We start from the raw sequence: 12,109 nt of genomic DNA, 5'->3' as shown, positions 1-12,109 counted from the left end.
TTAAAGAGATTACACATAAATTTTGTAAACTATATTAGCCTTTTATATTTTGGATTTATATAAAAAAAGTTCAAATTTTTTTTTTTTTTATTATATTATTTCTCTCCTTTATATATATAAACATATATATTTAGAAATATATATATTTTTAATAAAATTATTTTCTTTAAAAGTGTATATTCATATATTTATTATTATTAATTTTAATAATGTAAAACATTTTTTTATATTTATATTAATTTCGTCTAATTTGTTTTAATGTATTATTTTTTATAAACTCTTATTAAAATAATTAAAAAGTAAAAAAAAGCATTCTACTATATATATATTAAAAAAATATATATAATGGAATATATTTTAAGTAACAAAGAAATTAAAAGAGTCATAGAAAAAAATGAAGTATACTATTCTGTTATTGAATTAAATGATGTTCTTTATTTAAATAACAAACTATATAGAAGGATAGAACAATTGCAAAATTTGCAAAATTTAAAAACGTTATATTTGAATAACAATGGTTTATAAAAAAAAAAGAAAAAAAAATAATTATATAAAATATATATATATATATATATTTAAAAATATGTATTGTTTTTAGCTTTAGAATACATAAATGGACTCGATTGTTGTACAAATTTAATTGCATTGTTAGTATAAAGAAACTTATATAGACTAAACAAAATGAAAAGTGAAATTATATCATAAGAAAATTTACATTCATGCATAATTTAAATAAAAGAAAATATATAATTATAAACACATTTTATATTCATTTTCTTACTAAAATTTTTTTTAAAGATATCTTAATTGTAATAAAATTTCCAAAATTGAAAACTTGGATTCTTTAAAAAAACTAAGAATATTAAATTTAGAAGATAACAACATATATGAAATAGAAAATCTAGGTAATATTTTTTTTTTTAAACTGTTTAGAAACAAATATAGAATATCTATTATTTTTATTTTATCTTTATTTCTTCTTTTTTCTTTGTAGATAATTTAATTTATTTAGAAGATTTAAATTTAAGTAACAATTGTATAGGAAGTAAAGGTTTTTCTAATATTGCAAATTTACAAAAAAACAAAAATTTATCTATTTTAAATCTAAGCAATAATCAAATAAATGAAGACATTTTAGAAAATTTAGTTCATTTAAATAATTTATCAATTTTATATTTAATGAATAATCCAATAGTAATCATATACCTATATAATATATATACAACAATTTTAAAAACATTGTAATTCATTATGTAATGATATTTTAATGTGCAACGATTTAAAGAATTTCTTTTCACTTATATATTAATAAAATAAAATATTTTTCTTTGAAATAAAAAAACTTGTTATTGATGCCTATTAATTATATAATAATTATTTGTTATCATATTTATTTTAATCACTTTTTTTTTTTTTTTTAGTTAATGAAATACAAAAATTATAGAAAATTATTTATTCATAAACTAAAGATATTAACTTTTCTTGATTATAAACCAATTAAAAAAGAAGAAAGAAGGTTCAAATTAACAATAAAAATAATTTATATAATATATATATATATATATATATATATATATATATATATATATATATTTTAATTTGAATTACGTAAAATGATTAAAAAAATGTAGGTGTGTTGAAGCTTTTTTTGAAGGTGGTTTTAAAAAGGAACAAGAAGAAATGGAAAAAATAAATAAACAGAAAAAAATAAAACATGAAAATGCCGTAGAATGTATAAAATTTCATAAATAAAATTAATGTTATCATATATAATTCAAAAAATATATATATATAAAGAAATAAATGTATTTATTTATAACATTTTTGTAGATTTTCGAAAATATATCATGAATCAATGACAAGAAAATTTCATTTTAATTATTTACTGCTGAATGCAAAATACGCATGATATAATCACATTTTTCTTCTATATTCATATTTTTCCACTAAAAAAAAAAGAAAGAAAATGAAAAAATTAATATTTTAAATTCAATATTTTGGAATCAAAAATTTAATTTTCTATATGTATATAATGAGGAATATAAAAGTATAGTATTGTTATAAAATTATATAAAAATATTAATTTAAAAATATATATTCTTTAATGTTTATTACTTCACTTAAGAATAACAAAGATGTTGCATATGTCTTTTTGATATTTTCAAAAATATAATTACTCTCATTTACCAAAACTTTTTTATCATTATTGCTATATCTAAAAAAAAAAATATATATATATATATATATATAATAATATAATAATATTATATTAAAAGAAAATTATAAATATTAAAATCATTTTAACAATATATTTAAAATTTAGTTTTTTTTTTTTTTTTTTTAAATCTAAGTACTAACCGTAATTCATGTTCTTCAGGAATACATAAAATTGCGATATTTTTATTTTTTATATCATCAATGACTAAATTATATTTTTGATAAATGCATAAAAATTTTTGAGGTATTTGAAGAGAATAGTTTGTCTTATTTATATCGTTAAAAAAGTGTATAAAATAAATTTCAGTTAAGGTTGGAGTAAGAAAATTTAAATTTAATAATTTCAGAATGTTATTAATATCATTATAGTGTTTGGATGAAACAAATAAATTTAATTTTTCTTCTTCTCTTTTATACCAATAATAGCAAGGTAAATTACTTAAAATAAAATTTATATATTTATTATTTTTATTAAAAGAAATAAAATAAAAATTTAGGATAACATGCACATATATTTCATATAATCTACAATAATCTTCATCGCTTATATTAGTGTTTTTATTGTTCATACATTCATTTATTAACTGTAAATAATATAATTTTATTAAATCATTATAAAAACTAAATTTAAATAGAAAATATATTATATTTAACTTTTGAATAAATGATAATTTAAAGTTCTGTGCAACTATGCTGTTTTCAATGTTTTTGCTTATATTTTTGTTTACATAGTTAGATATATTATGTTTATCATTGTAATTTTTTTTATATTTTATAAAGTTTTCGTCATCAATTTTTTCGCAATTTGTTTGATTATGTAATATACCTATATTATTTTTTATCGTGTTATCATTATTTTTTTTTATTAATAAATTAGTATTGTATTCATTGTTAGATAAGTTTTCTACTATATTTTCATTAAATTCAGTATTACATGAATCACTGTTACTTATAAACTGTTTATTAAAAATAGTATTTGCTGAAAATTTTACATTGGAGTTATTTTTATTAAGTGAATTAATATCTTTATCTTCTGACTTATCTAGATCATCTAACTTGAATTCGTTTGAAAAGTTTCCAAATTTTTGTATTAGCATGTAATTAAAATTAATTATATCTTTATTTTTAATGCATAAAGAAATTAATAACTCATTTGTTTTAATTAAATTTTCAATAATTGTTATATCAAGACTATTTATTCTTTGATATAATGAATTAATATAATAATGCAATAAATTAGATAAAAATTTTTCATTTATGTAATTTAATTTTAAATATAAATACAATATTATGTGAACATAGTAGAAATTTATATTTTTAATGTTCATTTTATTAAATTCATTATTTAAAATAACTAAATATTTTAAATAATTCCCTGCTATATCATATTTTATATATACTTGCATAATTTTTAAGTAATCAGAAAAATAAAAAAAAGGTATGAATGTTTGAATACTTTTTACATAATACATTAGCAGCATATTTAAATAAGAGTATTGAGATTGTATATACATTTTTTGATAAAAATTTTTTATATTCAACAAAAAAGTAGTTAATTCTCTATATGTTTTTATTTCTACTATTTCATCTTTACAAAGAATTATATTTTTTAAGATTAAAGTTAGTAAATTCATGTATTTCATATCATTATTAATTTGATTAACGTAATTCATTAAACTTAATATATTATTTAAAGTTAACATTTCTTTTTCATAAAAATGTTTTATTTGTTCTTTTTCGTAATTTTGTTTATGTAAAAAATGATTCTTTAAATTAGTATCATATTTTAATCTATTTTCTAATATGTTATAAATTATAACATTATTTAATGTAGTACCTAAAATTTTCTCCTCTTCTATATAAGTACTATTATTTTTATCATTAACACCGTTTCTCGTTATATTACTACTATCCGAATTAATAAATAGAAGTTTATAATCAAGATAAAATGAATCATTGAAATTTTCACTTTTCATTCTCTCTTCTAAGTTTTCATTAAATAAATAAGTTTTATCGTCTTTTCTCACTTTTTGTTTATGATTGTTTTTTAAAAAAAAATTATCAAAATCAACTTTTAAAATATTTACTTTATTATAATCGATATCCTTTAAATATTTAGCAATAGTATGTTTTGTTATACTGTTTTCATCTAATGTTAAAAATAAATTTATTGTGCTTGTAAGAATATCATATTCATAATAATATTTTTCAAAATTAGAGGAATATGGTGTATGTATACTTAAATTAATTTCATCAAAATGTTTTTGAGTTTTTGCATTAGTATTACTATTTTTATTTTCAATTGCATTTTGAAAATTTTCTAATTTTTCTTTTTTTTCATTTATCTTTGATATATAATTATCTAAATAATTTTCACTAAACTCATAATTAAATTTTATTTCTTTATTGTTAATATGATCATCTTTAAATTCTTGGTATAATATATTTTCTATATGTTTAGAGATAAAAAAATCAACAAACTTCTGAAATTTATTTATTTCATTCATGGTATTAATTAATAAACACAATTCGTATATATCTAATTTACTTATATGTGTAAATAAAACAAAATAATTTATAATTTTTTCTTTTGTTATTTCATCAAATTTTTCATTTATATGTTCTATATATGATGAAGAATTATTCAAAAAATGATTATAATGATTTTCATAAATATATTCATATATATTATATTTGTCTTTTTCTTTCATTAAATGTAATTCTTTTTCCTTTATTTTCAACACAAAATCTTCATTCATTTCATCAAAAATAGACAAAGAGACTAAAATAACAAAATCTTTTTTATTTATTATAGTTACATTCTTCTTAGTTTTTAAATTATCCTTACCTAAAGTATATAGATAGCTATCATGCTTGCTACTTTCTGATTCTTCCTTTTTCTGTTTATTATTTTCTTTAGAAATATTAGAAGATATTTTTTCAATTATTTCAATATCTTCTCCTTTTCTTTCAAGCATACTTTTATTTAATTTGTCTTCAGAATTATTTACTGTATTATTATATACTTCGTTTGAGTTATTATTACTTAATTTGATATGTTCATGTAAAATGTTTTTTTCATTAGTATCTTTGATAGTTGTTTTATTTATTCCATCAATATTAAAATGCAAAATATTTGAAATAAGTAAACTTTCCTTTTTTTTATCTTTATAAAATATGTTTTTTATTTTATTACTATAATTTGCCTCACTTTTTAATTCAAAACTGAAATTTGCTGGTAATTTTTTAATTAAATAAATAAAGGAAGAAAACTCTTTAAGTGTATATGAGTTAATATTATAATATATTTCATTTATACAATAATTTATAATTTTTTTTGAGTCATTAATTAAGCTATTCTTCTTTTTTAGATCATAATTTTCTGAATCCTTAATAGTACTCAGGAAATCACAATAAACTTTTAGTATATTAAAGTATAAATTATTAGAAAAGGAACTTTTATTTTTAATGAAATACTTTGTAAAAAACATAATATTATTCATAATAAATTCATTCATATAATCAGTATTTTCTTTTAATTTGAAAATATAATTAAATAATATTGCATTTTTTTCATTATCTAGAAAGTATTTTTTCTTATATAACTTGATCATATCATAATATTTACTCTGTGAGTGCTTAAATTGAATGAGAGCAGTTAATAAGTTATGGCATATGTAATTATTTAAATCATTTATATTCAAATCTTTTGAATAATTTATAACACCAGAGTAGTCTATGTAATCATAATCCTTTAAAAAAGAAAAAAAATTATTTCTTAATAACGAACTAGAGAAAAATGTTAAAAGTGAATTATTTAAATTATTATTTTTATTTCTAAAGAGTACATTATTATTATGTGTATCTAAATTAGTAAGGAAATCGCAATTTTTAATTTTTGAAAGTACTAAATTCATTAAAACATATTTCAATTCATAGTTATTTAAAAAAGATAAATCACGATATATTAAACTTAATAAAAAAATATTTATATTTTCATTTTTTAAATAATTATAAAAAGAAATTTCTTCTGATAAATAATTTTTTATATCCATATTTATATATTTTTCATTTTTAGAGGATAGAAATTCTTTATATAATAGAAAAATTAAATAATGTTCTACGACACCTTTTTTCGTTTTTTTTATTAGACTATCATAGATTTCCTGTATATATTTTTTAATATTTGAATATATAATAGGAGATGAATTTTCATTGCATATATTTGCTAAGTATAGCAAAATTTCTATTTTTTTATTTATATCATTTGTTTCATTGATTTTATCAATTATATTTTCAAAAACTAAATTCAATTTTATATCTTCATTTTTGTTAATTTTTCTATTCATATATATATTTTCTTTTAAACATTTCAAAAATTTTGTAGTATTATTGTGGAAATTTATACTTTTGTTAACAAAATTTAAAAACTCTTTTCTTTCCATTCCATCTTTTGTATTTTTATTATAATAATGAAACAAAAACAAATAATTAGTATTTTCTATATTATTGTTTTCCACTTTATTATTTCTTTTTTTTTTTTCATTATTTTCATTTTTTTCTATTACATAATTCTCTTTTATATAATTAACATATCTATTTATAATAAATGGGTATGAATTATAGAAATAGTTATAGAAATTACCCTGTTGTTTTATAAATATAAAATCGTTTAAATGCTCTTTTAATATATAACTAGTTGTTTTTATAATATTTTTGTTACCATCAAAATATTTGAATATGTCATATTCTCTTTTAATGCTATTATCATCATTTTCTTTATTTATTATTTTCGGATTATATTTTCTCAATGAAAGAAAAAAACAAAAATTTCTTTTTTTTTTTAGTGGATCATTGTTTTTTAATATTATAAGTTTACTTTTTTTCATTTTTCAACCTTCTATTAATCTAAGATAAAAAAAAAAAAAAACTTCTATGTGATATTTTTCTTAATATTTTTTTTTTTTTAGATAATATTTCTGAAAAATATTTTCTTTTCACTTATCATCTTTATAATCTACCAAAATATTTTCTTTAAAATGTGATAGAAAAATAGTAAAACAATAATATTTATTTAATTTGTACATAAACATAAATATATATAATATAAAATAAATATATACCTTTTAAGAATTTCTTATAACAAAATTATTTATTTTAATTTATTTTCTCATTAATATATTAAAATTTTTTTTCTTTTTATGAATCCATAATTTTTATATTAATTTTATTTTTTTTATATATAATGTTGTTGAATTTTTTATTTTAAGGGGTTAAAAAAATTCTTTAAATGCACTTAGAATAAAATGAATTTTCATTATAATATATTAAGTACAATAAATATACATATATTAATTTGATATTTATCTAATAATAAAAAAAAAAATTTAATTAATAAAGCAGGAATAAAAAAAAAAAAAGAAAAAATAAAATAAAATAAAAACTGTATGTAAAGAAAAAATTTTATTTAGAGAAAGGAATACAATGAAAAAATATAGAATCGAAAAGAACATTCTTAAAAACAAAATAATCACATAATTAACTGTAGATATTAATCAATACTAAATTGAATAAAATAAAATAGGATATCTAATATTTATTATAAAATTATGTATAAAGATATGTACATATTGTTTAATGAATTTTAAAAAGAAAAAGAAAATTTATTATATATTTTAATTCATTTTTTTTTTTATAAATTAAATATATTTTGAATTAAATATGATAATGAATGATTATTTAAGATTACTTTGTCACTATGTAAATATGTTTTTTTATTTAAATTTTTATTAGAGATGTTGCCTATTTTTTCATAATTTTCTTCTTTATTACTTTTTTCTCCTACGGTTATATTTAGTATATGTTCTAAATGAGGAAGATTTTTATATAAATTTCTTAAATTATTATTAATATAAAATTTTTTTATTACACTTTTTAGTTCTGATAATTTACGATGTAAATGCTCTGAACTTTTTTGATGATTTTTCATTTGGATATCAGTGTTATGATTAATAGACATATTTAATATTTCTTTTAATATTTTATTTTTTAAATTTTTATAGTTTTCAATTATGTCTACTATTTCAATGTATTTCTTTTCTTCATTAGATAAAGAATTACATAAAGTAGTCTGATATAACTTATTTTTAAAGTAGTCTGTTTTATGTTTAGCTAATCTACTTTTAATTAATTCACAGTTATATATATCATCAAATAATACTTTGTGATTTTTGTTGATAAAATAAATTTCATCACCAAAAATCTTATTAAGCATTATATTTGTTTCATCTTCCTTTTTAATTGTATTTTTATCATTTGTATTTTTTATTTTCCATTTATTATTTTCATAGTTTTCATCTTCATAAAGAAAATTAATTGTTGAATAATTATTGTATAAATTGTTATAATAGTTAATTTTTTCATCAAACAAATGATAATTTTTATTTATTTTTATCAGGAAATTTTCGTAATATAAATTATTTATAATTTTTTTCATATAATAGGTATCTATGTTAAATTGCTCATTATTTTTATTACCATTTAAATATTTTCTTTTGGGTTCAAAACCTTTTAAAAGTTCAGTGTACTTATTTTTTGTTTCATTATAATGCTTAGTAATATATGCAATTTCATTTACACTTTCATTTTTACTTTTTCGTAAATCGTTAATGATATTTAAATATTCGTTTTTTTCTTTCTTTAAAATATCTAAATCAATTTGCATTTTATTGCATTTTTCTTCTTTTACAGTTAACATATTAATTTTTTTGTTCATTAAATGTATTTTATTTTCATAATCAGTTATATTTTCTTCTAATTTTTTTATAACATCATCTTTTTCTTTTATAACTTTTTTTTCTATTAAATTTTTATTTTTTTTTGATATAATATTATTGTACATATCTATATATTTATTGCATATATCATAAATATATAATTCTTTTGTTTCTTGTCCATTCATATAATAGATATTAGTTCTGTCTGATATAGTATTTAATTCATTTAAAATATTTTTACTTAATTCATTTATAAATGAAGTTGGATTTTTTGATCTTTCTTTATTATTATTACTATTGATATCATCTATTATTAAACTTTTGTAGTTTGTAACCCATTCTAGAAAGTTTTCAAATGAAAAATTGTATCTTTTTATACAAAAATAGAAACTAAAAACTTTTGGGGGAATTTTAATTAATTTTAGAACATAATCACACTTTATTAGTATTTCCTTTTGTATGTCCATGTCTATATCATTAAATGAATCAAATAATATATCTTTATCGTTCATCAGATGAATACTAGTAGCAATGACAAAATTTAAAAAGCAAAACAATTCAAATGATGATATATTTTTTTCTTCATCTGATTCTAATATTTTCTTGTCCTTTTGACTTTCATCTTTTTTTTTTTCATTTCTTGTATTACTCATAATATCTTTATTTGTTCCTGCCTCGCTGTTAGATTTTATGCTGTTGTTGCTATCATTTATTGTTTGATATTTTTCTTCATTTCCTTCTTCATTGTTTTCATTGTATGCCATATTTTGAGCAAATATAAAATTATATAAATTGTTTAATTGATCACTTAAAAATACTAATGTAGAATAGTCTATATTTGAAGAAAATAGTTTTATTTTAATTTTCTCAACATATTCTTCTAAAATATATTTGCTTAAATAAAATATATGAAAAATTCTCTCGTTACATAGTAATTTTAAATAATCATTACTATCCGAGTTTTTTATAATATAAATATATTTTAATGTAGACAACAAAAAGCTCGATAAAGTTATAAAAAAATAAATGACAAATCTGATATTGCTTTTTTCTAATGATTGTAAATAAGAACTATTGTTAATGTTATTTATTATTTCTTTTAAATAAGTATCATATATGTAAGAAAGAAGTAACAGTGTTATATTAAAGCATTCTAAAATATCATTTACTATTTTAATATTATAATGTAGTATTTCTATAATATTTGATGAGTATAAATTATTAAGAATAAATGCCTCTAAACTATTTTCACTATTTTCTTTATTTTGAAATGATGAGGTATTTATAAGCGTATTATATTTTTTTTTATTCATTTGATGGAAATTATCTTCATCCAATATTTTTTTTTTCAATAAATTAATTTGTTCCTCATAATTTTTATCATTTTTATCATACATATTATATAGGTCATATAAAAAAATATTTTTATTGGTTTCATCTGAATTACCATTTTCTTCCATTTTACAATTATTTGATATTAAATTAATGTATCTTAAGATTCTATTTTTGCTTCTATCATTTACTTTATATTTTATTTCATAATAATTTAATAAAGTATTTTTTGCATTATATTCTTCTAATTTGGCCTTACATTCTATATTAAATTTTTCTATAGATTTTTTCTTTTCTAATTCTTCTCTTAATTCTTCATTAACTTTTAAGGTTACTAATAACTTTTTTTCCTTTTCTCCTTTATGTTTCAAATAATTATTACTTATGTTAATAAAAGCATCATGAAATTTTTTAATTTTGTCATTAGCTATATGTAATTTCTTTTTCGTTTTTTCTAATTCTCCTTTCATTTTTTCATTTACTTTATTATTTATATCATTTAATCTATCATTTACTTTTATTATTTCTTTTAATAAAATGTTATCGTTCTTTATTAATAAATCATTATCTATCATAAAGCAAATTTTATTTTCTGCTTCATTTTTTCTTTTTTTAAATGATATATTCATACTTTTCAATTTTTCTAATATTTTTTTGTATCCCTCAATTTCTTTTTTTTGTTTATTAATAATTTTTTGCATTTCATTATTTTTTTTCATTTCTTCTTCTTTTTCTAAAGTTAATATGCTTACTTTTATATTTAAGTATTCACACTTATTGTCCTACACATTTTGTAAGTTAAAAATATATATTCATAACGAATTAATAATTAAATGAACATATATATATATATATATATATATATATCTTTTTTCATTACCATATATTTATATTTCATTAACATATCCGTTTTTATTTTTGTAAAATTTTCTACTTCAACATTTTTATTTTCATAATTTGTTATATAATCTTCTAATTTTTTCTTTAAGATTGAATTCTCCAACTCAATTTTCTCAAACTTCTTCTTCCATATGTCTCTTTCCTTCAAAAATATAAAAACATATATATATATATATATATATTTGTTTGTTATAATAATAAAATTAAAAGAATATATCTACTTCAATTAAGCTTTTAGTATCTATATCTCCCTAAAAAAATATAAAAAAAGAATAGAGAAAATATAAATATTTTTAATTGTCAGTCTAATGATTTAAAAATAAAATATATATTAATGTGCTTGTTAGAAAAATAACATTTTCTATTAACTATTAAAATTGTTTAAATATTTTTTAATAAGAATTATTCATTATACAAAAAAATATGTTTATCTATATAAAGCATACAGGATTTTTTTTTTTTTTATTATTTATATGTTTGTTTTATTCACTCAATAAATATATATTTATATTTATTTAATTATTTACATTTAAACTCATGTTTATTCCTCAAGAGACTATTTTTGTGTATTATCTTATTTATTTTCTGGATATCTTTTTAAAAAAAAAAAATATATATATGTATTAACATTTCATATATGTAGAAGAAGAAAAATTCTACATGAATTTTTACATTTCATTTATTTAATCTTCTTTCTAAATAATTTTAAAAAAATGCATATAAATGTGAGGTATTTTTTTAGTTTAATAGAAAAAAAATATTAGGATACGGTAATGAAAAGACAATGATTTTTTTGTTTTAATTTTTTAAACAAAATGAATTGTTTATATATATAAAAAAAAAATATATTGTACTATTAACCATTTAAATAATTTTTTTTTATT

General features: G+C 16.6%; 3 protein-coding genes across 3 annotated transcripts; 1 reads left to right on the top strand and 2 right to left on the bottom strand.

The window, feature by feature from the left end:
• Window positions 1–345: 345 nt before the first annotated feature.
• On the top strand, window positions 346–1,752 carry LRR4.1 (leucine-rich repeat protein, putative; the record flags this gene model as incomplete). The annotated part of the gene is made up of 6 exons (XM_028678310.1): window positions 346–517; window positions 599–647; window positions 799–905; window positions 995–1,194; window positions 1,422–1,516; window positions 1,632–1,752. The coding sequence occupies 6 exons, from the start codon at window positions 346–348 to the stop codon at window positions 1,750–1,752; spliced, it is 744 nt and encodes a 247-aa protein (XP_028534613.1).
• Window positions 1,753–1,874: 122 nt separating this feature from the next.
• PRELSG_1250000 (conserved Plasmodium protein, unknown function) lies at window positions 1,875–7,106 on the bottom strand (the record flags this gene model as incomplete). The annotated part of the gene is made up of 3 exons (XM_028678309.1): window positions 1,875–1,946; window positions 2,116–2,215; window positions 2,359–7,106. The coding sequence occupies 3 exons, from the start codon at window positions 7,104–7,106 to the stop codon at window positions 1,875–1,877; spliced, it is 4,920 nt and encodes a 1,639-aa protein (XP_028534612.1).
• Window positions 7,107–7,909: 803 nt separating this feature from the next.
• PRELSG_1249900 (conserved Plasmodium protein, unknown function) lies at window positions 7,910–11,764 on the bottom strand (the record flags this gene model as incomplete). Its single annotated transcript, XM_028678308.1, has 4 exons — window positions 7,910–11,107; window positions 11,206–11,367; window positions 11,447–11,476; window positions 11,753–11,764. 4 exons carry the CDS (start codon window positions 11,762–11,764, stop codon window positions 7,910–7,912), a joined length of 3,402 nt encoding a protein of 1,133 aa, XP_028534611.1.
• Window positions 11,765–12,109: the final 345 nt, after the last annotated feature.

This window comes from Plasmodium relictum (genome assembly GCF_900005765.1).
Source record: "Plasmodium relictum strain SGS1 genome assembly, chromosome: 12".
NCBI lineage: Eukaryota > Apicomplexa > Aconoidasida > Haemosporida > Plasmodiidae > Plasmodium > Plasmodium relictum.
The sequence above is the reverse complement of the archived record's forward strand: the minus strand, read 5'-3'. Positions and strand labels throughout refer to the sequence as shown.